Source organism: Haliotis rubra, unplaced genomic scaffold, assembly GCF_003918875.1.
Source record: "Haliotis rubra isolate DU_JTF1 unplaced genomic scaffold, ASM391887v1 Scf202, whole genome shotgun sequence".
In the NCBI taxonomy this organism is placed as follows: Eukaryota; Metazoa; Mollusca; class Gastropoda; order Lepetellida; family Haliotidae; genus Haliotis; species Haliotis rubra.
The window spans coordinates 23,515-37,302 of record NW_025766026.1 but is presented as its reverse complement, the minus strand read 5'-3'; the positions used below and the strand labels follow the sequence as shown (position 1 = coordinate 37,302).

Sequence of the window (13,788 nt, the reverse complement as noted above, 5' to 3'; positions counted from 1 at the left end):
CCAAGTCAGCGAGCCTGACCGCCCGATCCCGTTAGTCGCCTTTAAGGACAAGCATGAGATACCGAAGATCAATTCTAACCTGGATGGTCAGGGGTTGGGTGAAGCAATAGGCCTGGTAGGGTAGGGACAGAACCTCAAATTAAAATCAAAATCCTAAAACCCATTCCACAAAACCTATTCCACAACCAAATACTAATAACTAGATTCTAATAGTAATACCAATACTAACTAGTCATATTAATTCATAGCTACATTCGATACTGAATAGTAACTACACCATATACACTATATACTAACAGCTTTATGCCAGTATCAAGATTAATTCCATGCAAATAACTAAATATTAATATTAACATTAATAGTAACTTTACTGTATGCTTTTACTGTGGGTAACTGTAGTCATGGAACCTGTGGCTGCCCCTATGTATTACTGATAAGTGTGTATTGTTCATGTCCATCATTTCCCTACTTAATAATAGTAATAAAGCGCTCCTGTGCTCTCTAACCCATGGTCCAAACAGACAAATCTGTGATATCAACAACTTAAGCATCCCTCGAATGATAATAACTGGTTCAGGTTGTACCGTTGTAAAATGTTGTGTTATTTCCTGGATTGTTTTACATAAAGGGACATAACTCCATGACCTAGTTTACAAGTAGGCGAAACTATCGCTGTACACACGTGGTTCCGGAGGAGTCCAAACGTTGTGTGATTCAAAGGTACATACTTGATTTAACTGACGATATACGTTGGTGTTGCAATACATCCTTGACATGTCAACTAGTTTGTGTCAAATATAAGCGGAAGCCGAGTTCATAACGCTGATAATATGTGCTTGGTAAATAGCTGTCAACCCCTGATCTCGAGTTCCAATGAGTGAGAAGCCCCAACGCCAAAATTAGTTTTTTGGGTTAAAATGATGATTTTTGTGTGAATTGTATCTAGTTTATAAGAATTTCAATAATGCGTGAGTTTAGAGAGGTAATGCGTGAGTGCGTGACTTTCGGGGTAAAATGCGTGAGTTTCCCGCAGGATGCGTGAGAGTTGACAGATCAATTAAAGTACCCAATACCCAAATAAGTTGAAGTACAGTCAAGGCACGACCCTGCATCGCGGCTCTCTGATACCAATTCGTTAACTAATCTTGCATTGCAAACGTGTTTTTCCATTTCAGCTGACGCTTCGAGCGTAATCAGGCGCCGCTATCTGTAAGAAATTTACTTATAGGTGATACTCTGTAGGATCATGTCGGCTCTTAAAGGTCTCGGTACCCAATACCCAGAGGCTACAATGTTTCATGTAAACTTACAGTCATAACAATTTAGGGTTGAAGTAGCGTAAAATAATTATCCTCCGAAGAGGGCACTTAATTAAGACCACACCAATTCAGAATTTTAATCGTAGAATGTTTGTAGTTTTAATTTATGGCTAAATTGCTCAAAATTCGCCAACAGCCGAAGGGATGATGTAAATCCAGCTAGGTTCCATGCACGTAGCAAAAGTAATATAAGTCCCCATGGTCCCTAGCATGGTGATCTACTTTCAGTTGCTGGCGATATCGATCCATACCAGATTTTATATTGTGTTGTTTTGAAATGGTTTAGAGCATTTTACAATAACCTCAAACTACTGTAGTTTTAATTAATTTGTGATAATCTAGTTGTTACACTGTCCTGAGCTGACAGGTTTTTAAAAAGTATAAATATATTTATTCTTAGTACATAACAATTTAGTTCACTTGTGTGACTGTCCGTTTTCACCTACAGTTTTCCCAGAAATTATTGAGAAAATCTTTGTTTCCTAAAACTGATAATAGAGTATCACAATAGGTGTTACATTATGATTGTAGTAAGGTACTCAGTATGGGAGGCAACTCTTGTAGGCTGAAGAATGAACCTTACTACATCAATAGTTATCTCCCCTGGTGTAGCAGACAGCTTCCTTTGTTGACATGCATATGGCAGATTTGACAGCAGACGCGACTAGAGGGCTGGATCTAGATGATTTTAAATGAGTGTGATTAATGCAATACAGTTAGCTGGTAGACATGACATTCCTCTGTCATAGAATATTCTATCAGGAGTTGGGATTGAGCACAAGACAGGGGCAGGGATGCCAAGGAAGTTCAGTACTACGGATCGCCGGCGACTTGGTCAGATTGTGAGTAGGGGAAAATTGAAAAGCTTTGAATATCAGAAATGAGATTATTACTAAAGGAAGTCCTCAGGTATGTAATAAAACCCTTAGCCAAGAATTAAAAAAACTTAACTTGGTGAAAAATCGCGGATGTCCCTCACCATTGATGACAAAAAGAAAGACGTTTAATCTGGTGTAGGGCGCACGAAAATCAAGATTGGGATAATGTTTTCTTTTCTGATGAAAGCTCTGTCTGGCTTTTTCCGAACTCTGTGAAAATTTGGACTAAACCTATCTACCAATGGCATTATGCCCAAAACATACCTTTACTTCGATATTATCCATTACTATACTCAGCAGCAAAAAAAAAAGTCACTACGAATTCAAAATTAAATAGGCACTGTAATCAAATCATTACAGAAATGGACATAAGCGGATCCCAAATTTTTTGTGTGTACAATACCTTGACACAACAATAAATAACTCAGCACAATTCCAAGACATTACGTGAACGTTTGCAGTCCATTCAGACTCTTGACTTCAGTATCTAGTGAGACACACTACGAGCGGCAATATCTGCAGCACAGCGTCTATGCATGGAGTGCACCAATCGATTGATGAAGGCCATGGCACCTTGAACCACACACTGAGAGAGGCCTGGCGCAACAAACCGGCTGTGTTCGGCCTTGGTATGACATTATTCAGTCTTCTGTGAATTTCATCCCAATGCTGTTCAACTGGGTTTAAATCAGGACTAAGGGCTGGCCACTGCATAATGCTGACACTGTTCCGCTGTGGGAAGTCTGGCAGTATTGGCCCGGGCGTTATCATGCTGGAAAATGTTGTTCCGGTGACGTGCGAAATGTGGTATGAATTGAGGTCTGAGAGCTTGGTCGATGTAGCGCACCGCTGTGATGCGCCTCCCCTCCCTGGACCAAGGTTCTGGAACACCACAGGACCAATTCTCTGGTTCAGGTATATTCCACCCCATAACATGATGCTTGCACCTCCCTATGAGTCTCTAATTTCCATAACACATTGGTCTGAGTAACGCTGGCCAAGTCGTCGCCATATTATTGTTCTGCCATCTGCAATTGATACGCAGTGCCGACTCTCATCTGTGAACAGAACAGTTCTCCATATCATTGCCTGTATCGCCAGAACTGATGTATATTTCATTTGGAAATGACACTTTCTTCTAGCTGATTGAGATATGGCAGGGCCATTTGAAACGAAAATCTGTAATAGCTGAAAGTAATACAGTGTCGTATTTTGATTAAGTAGAAAACATGGTGTGATGTTATATGTACCACTTACAAATATGACAACTGTATAATGTAATGCATATGCATGAACACCTACTAATTATGAATAAATCGGTATATTCTACAGAGTTTTTGAGGAGATACTGTGGTCATGAGTAAACTAACCAAGACTTACAATGATCAGTTATGTACCTGGATGGGAGGGAGGAAGGACTTCAATCTGTTGTACCAGGCAACCCGAGACGGATGTAGCGGCCCGACCTTCCATCAGAAGTGCGACAACAAGGGAGCAGCCGTCTCTGTCTTCTACAACACTGCTGGGTATGTGTTCGGTGGCTATACATCGGTCAGCTGGTCAAGTGATGGAACCTACAGATCAGACCACCAGGCCTTCCTGTTCAGGCTTCAGGCTGCGAATAGTTTTCAACCGCAAAAGTATCCCGTAAAGACGGAAAATGTGCAACATACCGTTTATCATAACCCTGACTGTGGATCAACCTTTGGAGGAAGACATGATTTGTTCCCTTTCAGTTCAACTATTAATAAACAGAACAATTATTTCCAAGGCAATGGATACACAAGTCCAAACTCTTACAACATGTTAGGAGGCAGTACATCCACCTTCACAGGAGACAATTTACAGTTTACTGATGTGGAAGTATGTCAAGTTACAGGTGACAATCTCCTATAAACTTTATTGAACAAGTCACTCCTTACATTCCGTTTGCCCTGAACGTTGATACCAGTGATATCCTATTGGAGCGTACTGATAGACTTCACTCATTTTTGTTTTTTTCTGTCTATTTGAGTATGTCCATTACCTCTCTCTCACAATATGTGACTCCAGGTTGAACTGAAGTGAAATACTCCAGAAGCTATAATTCATAAAAGTTAACATGTTGTCAAGCCTGAATGGTATTAATTTACTTCCTGACAGGAGCGACGTCGGTCGGAATATATCATTCAGTAATTTCTAGTGTTTATCTCGATCAGCAGCTGTTGTTTGTAAGGGAAACGACTATCATGTTCGAGGAAGACTTGGATCTCGACATGGATGTTGATTTTGTTGTAACTGAAAACAAGTCAGTCACTAGAGTTAAATTAAACTCTTTAACTCAGTTTGTTAGTTGTCACATTTTTGATTTGCTGGGAATTAGCTAAATTATAGGGCCTATACAATCTGATCTGATGAGGACCCGCCACTTTTTACTTGTATGGATCTGGGTCCAAAGGTGGACCAGCAGCTTTTCAAGGTTAAGGGCAAACAATGCCTGACAGTATCAACATAATTGTCTGTCTGTACCAATTGTTACCATAACTCTACCATGAAGCGTAGAGTTTTAACTAAAAGAGAGATAGAGGCAAGCAAGCGATGGCGTCTTGATAACTGGTCACTTAAGGCTGTCAATGCCGTGAGGGTCAAGATTGCTTGAACGATATGTAGCTTCAGGTTACACAAAAGTGAAATAGTCCAGAAGCTATAATGTTGTCAAAACAAGGTGACAATTATCTCTCACAATACCAACCAGTTTATGTTGTACTACAATTTCCTCTTCATACCAAGTGTTACCACAAGTTCAACACGAGGGTCAGTTAGCAAATGTCATGTTCTGAAAATATCACATACTATGCATAAATGAGGATATTTTCAGAACACGCTGCACGCCAAGATGAGACACCGTGGCGGAAACTACCTGAGGTGAAACAAAAGGTTTGCATTTCGAAGATTGTTTTTTCTAACAAACTGATATATCGCTGAAGACATTTGTAAAACTTTGCTTTTGGTCTGATGGTGTAGTTTTAGTCACGTGAAGCGTAAGAGTATTTTGTACATCGGTCAAATAACCATTAGCTAATGCTGGAAGGTATGTCTGTCATGTCACTCTACAGAGATTTTAATGTTCAGTAACAACCTGTTGCGTGTAACTATCATTTCATTTGCCACTGTTGCTACCCATTGAGCCTTACCGTGTGTCCACAGGTACTGAAGTCTGAACTGGAGACGTACTCACCCCCGGGGAAGCTGGATCATGTGAACATCTTGTTGCTGGGGGCGGTTGGATCGGGCAAATCCAGCTACTTCAACACCATCAACTCTATATTCCAAGGGCGGATAACCTCCGTCGCCTGCAGCGGAAGTGCAGAACACAGTCTAACTACTACCGTAGGTTGATACGTATCCCATCTAACTGCTAATTCAATTATTTATTTGTTATGTTTATTAGGTGTTTCTTGTAACGAAATGCTGAAACGGTAAAATTATGTTGATATTTCACGGGAATGAAATAATGCAGCTTCATGTCAGAACTAAAAAAAAGTACTGCCGGAAATAGAAATTTATCTACAATTTATGCAGTTAATATATGAAAGTATGAAATATCTGTTAAACTAAGTTCGGCCTAACTACAGTCTCAGTAGTAGAGAGATAGGAAACGTAGAAAAAAGACTTTTCTGAGGAGAGATTAGTGCAGAAATGAGCAATGCGGTCCAAAGCGACTTATTTGTATCAGACCATGACTTTATGCAAATTAGTGTGCGATGATACTGTATTGTAAATGACACCTTTTTTAATTCCCATTTCAAAAGTAAACTTATCTTCGTGAAAAACGATAGCTGACGTAAACAATAATAACTTTAATACTGAAACTAGTAAGGATGTAGCTACCATGGAGTCTCACCATCACTATAAAAAGGAAATAGGTAGAAGGGGTCGTCTCAAATGGTGTGTCAGGACGGGTGTCACAGATGGTGGTTGGGGTCGGGCTGGGTGACAGAGATATCAGCTGAGATAAGATAATCCTTTAGGGGAAATAGACTAGGGAAGCAAACGGCATGTCATAACTATTTACAAATACTACCCTGTCCTGTTGATCATCGGGTGGTCATGCCACTGAGACATTGAGACATTTAATACGAATTCTGATTTAAGCTTTTCTATGGGTATCATACTCTTTTACAGATCACAACATAAACTATGTGAAAGAAAGACACGTAAGATGTTAATCAATAGATGAGACATATTCAAAACACATGAGAAAGCATAAAATATCTTTGAGACGACCCCTTGTGCCCGTAGGCAGCACATGCATTTCATGCCAGGTGAGTCGACGGTCTGTCGTCATACCTGGCTGAGCGACCTAATTGTCATCTATAGTCTGATCTATTGTTTTCAGCAGCTATTGGTATATTTTTGCCCAATTTTACGAGTAAACATGCTTTTCTGGATATCCTATTACGCATTCCACTGAACGCCCTGTTAGGCCGATGTGGGTTATTTCGACATATGCTATTTGCAATTGTGTAAATTGTAGGGATACAGAGTAACCGCCTAAAAACAGTTGTTTTTTTCTATTTCCGGCAGTACTTTTAGTATCAGTCCTAAATGAACAATGGTTTTGATCCAGGAGAAAGGACACGTGTACAGAAATTACAAAATTTGGACATTCTTGTCAAACAACTTTACTTCAGACCTGAACCGACAAAGTTGATATTTTCACAAATTAGTATATCAATATATCTTTTAATAACCTTAATATTTTCAGTATCGTTTGTACAAGATAAAATCGACCGACAAGTCGACAGCCCTTGAAAGTTCGACTTTGTGACACAAGGGGACTTGAAGACGGTCTCAATCTTGATCTGTCGGACCTGATGGCGATCATCGACGGTCATTTGCCGGACAGGTTCACGGTAATATTTTATGTGATATCAAGGCATGTCGTGTACTTCCAATGAAGGCAGTCGCCAGGACCACAGACTGCAGATGTGGACCCCGGTTCCATGAAACGTTCATTAATTATTAAACCCTAATGTATTAAATAGAGGATATTAGTGAGTGAGTGAGTGAGTGAGTTAGTATTTAACGTCACATCGGCAATATTTCAGCCATATCGTGACGAGAACATTTGATAGTGAAATAAAATATATGTATATTATAAAACATCTGCCGACGAAGGACAGTAAAACAACTAGAGTATCATAGATATACATGTAAAACTAGTAATTGAATCTAAAACATTTTAACTATAGGGGACAACACAATATAAAAATTGGCTATAGATCGCCACCAACTGAAGGTAGATCACCATGCTAGGAGCCATGGGGACTTACATTACTTTTGCTACCTGCATGGATCCTAGCTGGATTTACACCATCCCTTCAGCTGCTGGCGATTGTAGGAAAATTTAGCCAACAGTTAAAATAACAAAAATACTACGTTTAAAATGTGATAATTTATATTTTACTTTGAAAGTTTTGGGACTTACGTACCCTTTCAGGAGGACAATAATTTTCTACGTCAACCCCCTTTGAGGGTACAGCCACTAACAATCTCAGTGACTAATTTAAATTACCAATAATAAAATATTTATCTATTTACAAATCAGTTAACAAATCTAATTCTTTTAAAAATTCAACTATCAAATGATAAATTACATTATAAAAGAGATCCTTCAATGTTTTGACATTAATATACTTATCCCTTGTGATGGAATATTCAACACAGTCAAGCAAGACATGCTTGACTGTGATTCTTTCATCACAAGGGATACAAAACGGAGGATCCTCACCTTTCAATAGGTACTCATGAGTATATCTTGTGTGGCCAATACGACATCGTCGTATGATGACCTCTTCAAATCTGGACTGACAACCCAAGTAGGTGTAACCAATAGTTGGTTTGATTGCATGTAATTTATTGATACCTACTTGGGCATCCCACTTCTTTTGCATCAGATCGCGGATGTATGTTCTAATGCTGGCTTTATAATCAGAGTATGGGATCAGAAGTGGTGTCACAGATTTGTTGAGTGCTGCCTTGGCAGCAAAATCGGCCATTATATTCCCAGAAATGCCAACGTGGCTGGGTAACCAACAGAGGACGATGTCATATTGGCCAGTTGCAAGATCATTATATAATTCTATAATTTCTATTAAAAGTGGATGTTTACAAGAAATATTTTTAATAGCCTGAAGGCAAGAAAGAGAGTCTGAAAATATGATATATTGTTTATATTTAGGGTGTCTATTTATATATTTAAGAGCTGTTAGTATTGCGTTTGCTTCTGCTGTGAAAATTGAACTGTCATTGGGTAATCTGGAAGAGAATGTTTTGGACCCAATGACAGTGGCACAAGCAACCGCGCCACCATCCTTGGACCCATCTGTAAATAAGGATTTATATGTATTATATGTACTTTTTAATTGATTATATTCTTGTTTGTATAGTAAGTCATTAGTTTCTGATTTTTTAAATTTAGTGAGTGTTAGGTCGACTTGTGGCCTAACCAATTGCCAAGGAGGAGAAGGAAGAAGATGGGAAGGAGCTATATTTTCCAGCTCAATGCCGGCAGCAGCAATAAATGGCTTAATTCTGAGCCCAAGAGGAGGAACAAGAGAAGACGTTTTGTTATACAAATCCTCATAAAGAGGATTAAAGACACAGTGAAATGCAGGATTAGACTCGTTTGAATATAATTTTGTAATATATTGTAATGATAATTTTATACGACGTTGGTTAAGAGAAGGTTCGTCTGCCTCGACATAAAGACCGTCAACAGGAGAGGTTAAAAAAGACCCAAGACAAAGTCTTAGGCCTTGGTGATGGACAGAATCCAGTAGTTTTAGGTTGCTTTTGCAGGCTCCACCATATACGATGGAGCCATAATCAAGCTTCGAGCGGACCAGTGATCTGTAAAGGTGTAGGAGCGTAGCTTGATCCCCTCCCCACCTTGAATTAGACACGACTTTCAATAAATCGAGTGCCTTCAGGCATTTAGTTTTTAGAGATTTGATATGCGGAAGAAAAGTTAAATGGGAGTCGAAAATGAGACCTAAGAACTTGGCCTCTTTTACAACCTTGATGGGAGTGCCATTTAAAAACAGTTCTGGGTCTTTATGTGGTTTATATTTACGGCAGAAATGTATGCAATTAGTTTTTGATTTAGAAAATTTAAAGCCGTTTTCAAGACACCATTTATTTATTTTGTTTAAACACAACTGTAGTTGTCGTTCAATGGTATGCATATTCTTACCGCGACAAGAAATATTAAAATCATCCACGAAAAGTGATCCATCGATGGAATCATTTAAAACCTTGGATAAACTGTTGATCTTAATGCTAAACAATGTGACAGACAAAATACTGCCTTGTGGGACACCCTGATCCTGATTATAATGGTCAGACAGGGTAGAACCCACTCGGACTTGAAATTGCCTGTCTTTTAAGAACTGTGATATAAAAAGAGGTAAACGACCCCTTAAACCAAAATCATGTAAATCCTTTAAAATGCCATGCTTCCAGGTGGTATCGTACGCTTTCTCGAGATCAAAGAATATCGATACTGCATGTTGTTTATTGACTATAGCATTTTTTATATAGGATTCTAATCGTACCAAATGATCAATGGTACTACGATTTTTCCTGAAACCACATTGAATATTTGTTATTAGGTTGTTGGTTTCAAGATACCATGTTAATCGATTATTTACTATTCGTTCCATGGTTTTACAGACACAACTCGTTAAAGAGATTGGTCTGTAATTAGACGGATCAGTATGATCCCGGCCAGGCTTTGGTATAGGAACTACAATGGCATTACGCCACGAAGGTGGGAAATTCCCTGAAGTCCATATTGTGCCAAAAATATTTAGAAGAGTTTCCAAACATGATTCCGGTAAATGCTTCAAGAGCTGATAGTGTATATTATCAGCTCCTGTTGCTGTGTCATGAGCTTGCTCAAGGGCAGTGTGGAGCTCATGTAATGAAAATAATTCATTATAGTCTTCGCCATTGTCTGAGTTAAAATTTATTCTCCTTTTCTCTTGTTGTTTCTGATATTTTTGAAATTCTGGTACGTAATTTGACGAAGAAGAATGTTTGGCGAGAGTTTCACCAAGCGTATTGGCAATGTCAGACTTATCAGTTAATAAATTATCACCATCCTTCAGATGGTGGACAGTAGATTTGGAACCTTTGCCCTTTATTCGTTGAATCATGTTCCACACCTTTGAAATTGGTGTGCGTGAATTTAACTTGGAAACATAATTTCGCCAAGACTGACGTTTATTCTGTTTAAAGGCACGTCGAGCTTTGGCACTATTTATTTTGACATTATTTAAATTGTGAACTGTAGGATGCCGGCGAAAGTATTTCTCTGCCTTCTTCCTACACTTCCTGACCTGTTTACAATCATCAGTAAACCATGGTTTACGAATGTGTGGTGTCGCAGAGGACTTAGGAATAGTTTCATCAGCTATTTGATTCAGTTTATCCGAGAACAACTGAATAGGATCTAGAGCATTGACAAAAAAGTCAGATTTCAGTTCGTCAGTACAAAGTGTCTGATATAATGACCAGTTGGCCTCATTAAAATTCCGCCTTGTTGCAGGAGGGTCATCGGTTGGATTTACAGCTGAAAGTATTGTGGGGAAATAGTCACTTCCACACAGGTCATCATGAACTGACCATTCGAATTCGTTATAAATATTTGGGTCTGTGAGTGATAGTTCTAGTGCAAAATATGTTCCTGTACCAGGGTGTAAATACGTGGCTGATCCATCATTAAATATGCACAGGTCATTATTAGAAATGAAGTCTTCGAGGATTTTCCCTTTAATGTTAGTATCAGTACTTCCCCACAAAGGGTTATGACCGTTAAGATCACCCATGATAATACAGGGCTTGGGAAGCTGGTCGAAGAGATCCTGAAGATCAGACTGCTGAAGAGCTGAAGATGGAGAAATGTACAATGAACAAAGAGTGAAGGTTATTTGTAACGAAAGACGGACAGCAACCGCCTGAAGAGGACTTTTAAGGGGGACAGGGCTATGAATCACACCCTGCCTCACCAAAATAGAAGCGCCGCCGGTGGCTTTATCACCTGGAGGTGAAAACGAATGGAATGAATTGTACTGACGAAATTCAAATTTGTCTGTATTTTTCAGGTATGTCTCCTGTAAACTAAACACAGATGGTTTATAATCCTGCGATAATAATTGTAGATCCTGAAAATTGTTCCTAAGACCCCTGCAATTCCATTGGATTAAGTTCATAAATAATGTTTATGGTGGTTTGACTGGAGATCGAGAATGCAAGGAGCCATCACTCCTACACGTTGTGTGTGAAGAAGCAATCTCCATGTCAAGTGGTTCAAACGAATTTTGAACCACCACAGGAGGGCTCAATGAATCCATAGCAAGTGGCTCAAATGAATTTTGAACCGTCACAGTAGGTGTCAACGAAGGAGACTCTTCCAAATGGTGAAGAGTCCTGTTCTTTCTTCTTAACTTTTTCTTTTCTTTATTTGAAAGGTGGGCAACACTCTGCGTTTCCTGAGTCGAATGGACATCGTCTGGTTGAGTTTCTCAGTCTGAGAGGCTGATGTGCATCGATGATCGTTTGATATTTTATCATTGTCATCCAAGGTTATTGGATCAGCATTCAACCAAGATATAGCAGTTTGACATTCAGTTGAAACTGAGTGAGTTTTAGGAACAGGTGTCGGAGCAGAGGAAGTAACCGCGGCTGAGTATGTTGGACCGGTAGAAGATTTGGATTGAGCATTAACTACTTTCTTCGCTTCAAAGTATGAGATGTTGTTTGTGCATTTGATTTTAAGAATTTTGGCCTCATATCCAAACTTTGGGCAAGATTTTGATGATGCCAGGTGGTCACCACTGCAGTTTGAGCATTTTATGGTATTATTGCAGTTAGTACTCTCATGATCTTCACTGCAGTGGGAGCATACAGATTTACCGGTGCAAGACCTTGCACCATGGCCAAATTGTTGGCACTTGTAACACCGCAGCGGATTTGGCACATATACATCCACTCCAATGTTACAGTATCCAGCTTTAATGGATTTGGGAAGTGTAGTCATACAAAACGTGAAAAGATATGTGTTTGTTTTCACTATGTTTGATTCTTGTTTTCTAGTAAAACGCTTCACCATAGTAACGCCTTGGTCCTTCAGCTCTGCCGCAATCTCCTCTTCGGTCATATCCAACAGACAACGGGACCTGTCTCTTACAATACCTCTGCAAGTGTTGAGAGTCTTGTGCGCTGAGACAACAACCTGTTTGTTTACAAACTGCTGTAAGCCCAATAGATTGACAGATTGCTGAGGCTTTGCACATTCAACCAAGATTGAACCATTTCGGAGGCGAGTGACATTCTTTACCTTGGATGCCCTTGGATACGGCAAAGGGATTGATATTTAATGGACTTCCATCATCAGTTGCAATAACCAAGAACCTTGGCCAGGAATCATGCAATAAAGGGGATACATCTTCATCAGATGATGACGAAAGATGTCTCCGCTTATTTGTTTTGGATGAACCAGAGTGTGTGTTGTGAGCCATGGTATAATAATATTGTTCGACAACCCTGCTCCCCACCCGCCATCGAGTGTCAACAAGGACGATGTTGCAGTGGAAACAACACCAGGGCTACAGGGATGTTATACTCCAGAAATACAGACATAAATAGCTGAAAATTCTAAAAGATCACATGCCAGGCTGGTTCGGCCCATGACATTAGTCTCAAGAAACTCAGTATTCAGAGATCCATATCACCAGATTGGCCCATGAGCCACCGCCTTCTGGCATAGGACTCTAGGCAAGTTAACATATAATTAAATTGTAATCGTGAAATCGAAAAAGCCAATACCCTCAAAATGAGAAAATGTGCAAATATATATCCACCATGCACAGGGCTTGACGTGACCAGCCGATTGATAGAACCGGGCCAGTTCTACCACCCGTCTAGGTGAAGTAAGGGGTGAAGTGGTGTGTTGGGCAAAAGAAACACGGTTCCAGGCTCCCAGTGCCCTCAACCACCAGCCTCCCGTCCTCCACCGACACAGGGGCGCAACCCACGGCAAACGGGTTGGTGGACCAAATATCCCCCCGGGTCCACAACGGGGGGTTGAACGGCGCTTAGCGTTACCCAGCACCCACCACGAAGAGGTGGCCCTTCATGGGTGCCATAGAGGATATTATATGAGTGCCCATGTCATACTATGTTTACGACACGAGTGCCTAAATGTTGGTATTTCCCGAGCGAGAGCGAGGGATATGCCGATATTTAGGCACGAGTGTCGTAAACATAGCATGATATGGGCACGAATATAGTATTCTGTTTATTACCGACGTCGTCAAATTGAGGAAAATAAAACCAAATCTACTTCAAACACAGGCTGGCTACCCGCCGTCGCCGCATGTAGAACGCAACGTCACAGAAGAAACGTAACGTCATAGCTTGTTCATGACGTCACGTCACCATGACAATGTGATATTTTGCCCAAGGGCATCGTATGAAAAATATGAACCCCGATATGTTCGCCCTCGTAGGTAATAAATAGAGAATACTACACTCGGTCTCATTAC

At 40.0% G+C, this 13,788-nt stretch overlaps 1 protein-coding gene across 1 annotated transcript in view; it reads left to right on the top strand.

The window, feature by feature from the left end:
• LOC124275774 (interferon-induced protein 44-like) overlaps positions 1-13,788 on the top strand; it is a 47,292-nt gene that overhangs the window by 15,767 nt on the left and 17,737 nt on the right. Inside the window, 5 exon segments of the mRNA XM_046711443.1 lie at positions 3,649-4,076; positions 5,055-5,113; positions 5,384-5,566; positions 6,945-6,968; positions 6,970-7,092. Of these exon segments, the coding sequence (XP_046567399.1) occupies positions 3,649-4,076; positions 5,055-5,113; positions 5,384-5,566; positions 6,945-6,968; positions 6,970-7,092 (817 nt within the window).